Source organism: Spea bombifrons, chromosome 5 (genome assembly GCF_027358695.1).
Source record: "Spea bombifrons isolate aSpeBom1 chromosome 5, aSpeBom1.2.pri, whole genome shotgun sequence".
Classification (NCBI taxonomy): Eukaryota; Metazoa; Chordata; class Amphibia; order Anura; family Pelobatidae; genus Spea; species Spea bombifrons.
Window position 1 is genome coordinate 17,636,053 of NC_071091.1, and position 4,291 is coordinate 17,640,343.

The following is a 4,291-nucleotide window of genomic DNA, read 5'->3' on the forward strand; positions in this document are numbered from 1 at the left end:
AGTGTATGCAACAGGCCCTGTGTAAGTTATAGTCAAAATAGCAAGATTTCCTCAGTCTCCTGCAAACGCTCCTTGTAGTGAATGAACCCCAAGCATAAAATAAAATTGCTATATTTAAAAAAAAAAGTTTTTGATGCAGTATATTCCATGCACCTTTTACTTCTGTAAGTCGAAATTGCTGTCAATACATTACTTTTCCATCCTGTTTGCTCGTTGAACAGCACTGCAAATGAATGAAGAACCCTACCCATTTCCAGAGCATACAAAGATTTACTTACAACCAAAAAGGGAGCTGAATTGGAAGTTAAAAAGGTTTTGACAGCCGCTTCAATCAGTGAAACTGCTTTCACTAACTCGTGAACGCTGATAATTATGACAAGTTACTCAGCCACTTCAATGGGGCAAAATATTTATTATTACATAAAAAAAACAAATTATAAACAGACTAACCAATAGAAAGATATTTTAATAAAGAACAGGCTTGTCATGCTTCAGGGTGCAGGGCTATGACGTCTCCATTTTGTATCCATGTTTTTCTAATTCTGCCCTGAAAAACAGGATGAAAAAAGTAAATATTTTATTAATTTGCATATTCATCAGTATATTCTGTAAAGACTACTTTCTAAAGTGGAGAAAAGCTTCAGGACATTGGCTGTGGACCCATCATTCCAAAGGTAATGGGTGCACTGCAAGTCACCCGGATCCTACCCACAAATAGGAAATTCAGCTTTTATTTTCCCTGAAAACTGAGGCTCCACTGGTTTCACTGAGGATTTGGCTCGGTGTCCCAGCTTAGCTGTCCAGGGACGCCTTGCTTTCGTATTCCAAGACGAGGTCCCACTAGGGTTACTTTGGCACTATGAGAACAGACTCCTTCATAATGTCAGCATGAAAGAAGTTTTTTGCTTTCATTTAACATTTATGGGTTTTGCTGCTTTCGTATTTAATCATCCCAGTGTCCCCATGAAGCGACGGTACCGGGTTGTATACGTACTTCAGAAAAATTACATTAAAGCGAAACTCCTGGCATCGCACAACAAGAGATTCCCCTTGCGAATGCATGAAGGGACTCCACAATAACCCCCCACGTGCATTTGCCCCCTTTCCCCACTCCCCAGCTCCTAGGTTTCCAAGAGGAATGTTTCCAGCCTAATGTGGCCCTCCTATGCACATGCGAAAGCACTCACATCAATTTCAACTGGAAAAAACAGTACCACTGAGGGGTGTTGTGCTGCAGCTTCTCCTAAAGGTAAATAAATCACACGTATTTTAATGTGTATTTTTTGCTAGTGGGGGCTGTGTGGAGCACTAAACCGTCCCTTTAACTCAGAGGAAGTCAACTGCTTGAGTGCAACTTGCGGTATCAATTTTTAAAATAAAGTAAAAGCACATTCAGGTCTTGACTACAGACTTGTTGCGTTATCTTTGGTTTAACCGATCTCCACTAGAAAGAAAAAAAACGCAATGCATTCACCATAGCACCAAACAGCTATCAAAATAGATGAAACCAATAACACTGCATACTTTTACTACATTTCACAGGGTTTGGTGTATACGCCATTAAAGCATATGAACTGGTAGTCTTAGAATACAAAACGTTAAACATATTCAAAGGAAATTATTTCAATAAAGCGAGTGATTACCTTAACTGATTGGAAAAGTCATCTTCCACATTGTCGTCATCCCAGTTATCTTCCCATACGTGTGCGTCTTCATCCTCTTCTAAGCCTGTCCAGTCTGAGAAAGGAAAATTGGATATTGGTCATGGATGCATACGGAGGATATATCCACAAAACCAAAGCAAAGCCATCAACCGGTCTTTGTAAATGGATATATAATACAACAGTACAGGCTAAATAAAAAGTGTCATGAGAACACATCAGGTCTGACAAGGTTGTCATACAAAACAGGCTACCACCTCAGATGCCTCTTCTCAAGATGGAATTCCACTCGATGAAGAGACCTCTGAGGACTCAAAAGGTTGTTTTCTACCATTCTGGATGGCAAGCTTCATAACTCCTTTGCAGATTCTATCACCAACAACCACATCATTGATTTCCTGTCTAGATGTATTTTTGTCATTTGTTTGGCAGAAAGCCTATAAATAGGGATTTCCAATAAAACATATTTAATAGACTTATTTCTTTAAACCGGTGGCTATTCTAGCACGAGTTATCCCTTAAGGACAATGGGCGGTCCCATTGAAAACAATGCATTTTGAGCCCGTACATGTACAGACTTTGTCATTAAGGGGTTAATATGAAAACAAGGCTGTGGCTTCGCATGGCAGTGACTACTATGCTGCCCACCTTATCAATCTCTTTCACTTTGACCCAAGCTTAAGTCATTGAGAAGACGATCACATAAAATCACAACGCCATCATTCATGAACACCCTTACATGGCAATCCGCTCAATTTTAAAGGATTGCGCAAATGTTCATTTTATTGTCATAATTATGAATATGTGTGCCTTTAATAAGCAGGGGCTGTGCTTTTGTGCATGTATATATATGACAAGTATGCAAGCGTTAAATAAATTAACTCTTTATTGTCTCAAAAAAAAAACAGCATCAGTTCTTTTGCGCAAACCTGTTTGCCATTTTTTCTACAAAGTCATGACACAGCGTTAATGTAGGATACTAAAAATAAGGCCTATGGGAGATCAGCATCTTCTCATTAAATGTGATGCCAAGAAGCTCACTGGCTCCTTGGACCTCTGAGAACGGGGCTGCTGACATCTGGGCTTAAGCAAGCCTTATTAACCATTTCCAGCCATTCTTACTATCAGGTAAGCAGTCCCTATCCTGAGTGAGAGGCGCCGGATACAGCAAGCATAGGCCTGATGCCTTTCTACACAGTAGCTACGATCACTATGTTGAATGGATTACGCGATAAACCACAGCGGGCTACGGATGTCTCCCACAGTAATAATCCGGTTCCATATACACAGGCTGCGGGCTCAGTGCAGGCCGTGACAACGGCGCTTATCCCTGAGTCACGGTTTGTGCCAGTACGGTTCCCCACTTATCATCACCTTCGGCTGGGAACTCTTCAAACTCATCGTCTTCCTCCAAAAGTCCCAAATCCACCGGAGGCTTCTTCTCTGACGACATATTAAAGACAAACTTTTAAACAAGTTGCAGAAACCACTTTGTTATAAGCAGCACTCGCCGTACTGATGCCGGATACGGAAGTTACAGCACTGCGCATGCGCAGTATTAACAAACAAGGTTCTGCGGCGAGCGCATGCGCCATTCGAGCAATGGCTTTGAGTACACTCATGCGCAGTGTACTTGGGGACTAGCATGCACGCGTACGGGGAAATCGCTCTATGAGCGAGTGTGTTGTGCACGGCGCTTATCAGTACTAATACCGTTCCCGTTATATTTCGTGCGTTCGTACACGGTGTGCCGTTAGCAGGGAAGGGACTCGGCAATCTATAATATAAAGCTTATGCTTAGTCGCCATTTGTTACACTTCTGTGCAGGTATTTGGATTATAATGATTGCTCTCACTAGGATACTTAACAAAATCAAGTTTACTGACTTATTATCGCAATCATCAGCGTAGAACAAATCAATAGACTGCAAAACCCTTTAGACAGTTATACTTGATGATAGTTTTTATTCTATTTATACAGAGTGCAGAGTTTGGAGCAAACTGAGTATGCAGAAGGGCCCTGTTCATAAGAGCTTACGCTCTAAACTGAATGTTACACATAGTATTCGTACATAGACCTTATGAATAAACACAGGAAACAACTGACCGTCGCTTTTATTTGTTTGGAAATTATAAAGGGGAATAAAATATTCGTACTGATAAGTGTTTTGAGTCGAACTGGGAGAAGTTTATATATATATGTGTATATACGTTCAGAATTGGTTTAGTGTTAGGATTTAGAGTTCGGTATGTGTGTATGTATGTTTGTGTGTGTATGTTTGTGTGTGTGTTTTTGTGTATACACACCTAGATTGTAAGCTCATAAGAGCAGGGCCCTTTTTATTGTTGTTTGTGATTTTAAATTTATCATATCGACCCTTGATTGTACGGAATCTGCTGGCGCTATATAAATAAATGCAATGTAATATATCCCTATTATGCAGGTGGGAAATCATGATTCTTGGGGGTTTATTGCTAAATACATTTTTTTTTCCAGTAGTTGCACTTATCCTGTGCAAGAGATCCACAGCAAAATCGCAAGATGTGTATGAAAAGCACATTTTTTAACTCAAACTGGCTACGGGAAAACGGACTAAAAACAACTTGGGTTGTCTACTTCTTAGACACATA

The 4,291-nt window shown here is 40.3% G+C and overlaps 1 protein-coding gene across 1 annotated transcript; it reads right to left on the reverse strand.

The window, feature by feature from the left end:
• Positions 1-446: 446 nt before the first annotated feature.
• On the reverse strand, positions 447-3,219 carry SEM1 (SEM1 26S proteasome subunit). The gene is made up of 3 exons (XM_053466214.1): positions 3,036-3,219; positions 1,644-1,737; positions 447-547 (listed from the first exon to the last, which is right to left on the reverse strand). The coding sequence occupies exons 1-3, from the start codon at positions 3,112-3,114 to the stop codon at positions 505-507; spliced, it is 216 nt and encodes a 71-aa protein (XP_053322189.1). The 5' UTR covers positions 3,115-3,219; the 3' UTR covers positions 447-504.
• Positions 3,220-4,291: the final 1,072 nt, after the last annotated feature.

What these genes read in the sequence shown, in the direction of transcription:
- SEM1 (XM_053466214.1), bottom strand. Translation starts at nt 3,114, where the DNA reads ATGTCGTCAGAGAAGAAGCCTCCGGTGGATTTGGGACTTTTGGAGGAA. An exon ending in TGAAGAGTTCCCAGCCGAAG is followed by an intron (nt 1,738 to 3,035) that starts GTGATGATAAGT and finishes TTCCTTTCTCAG; the next exon opens with ACTGGACAGGCTTAGAAGAG. An exon ending in GACTTTTCCAATCAGTTAAG is followed by an intron (nt 548 to 1,643) that starts GTAATCACTCGC and finishes CCTGTTTTTCAG; the next exon opens with GGCAGAATTAGAAAAACATG.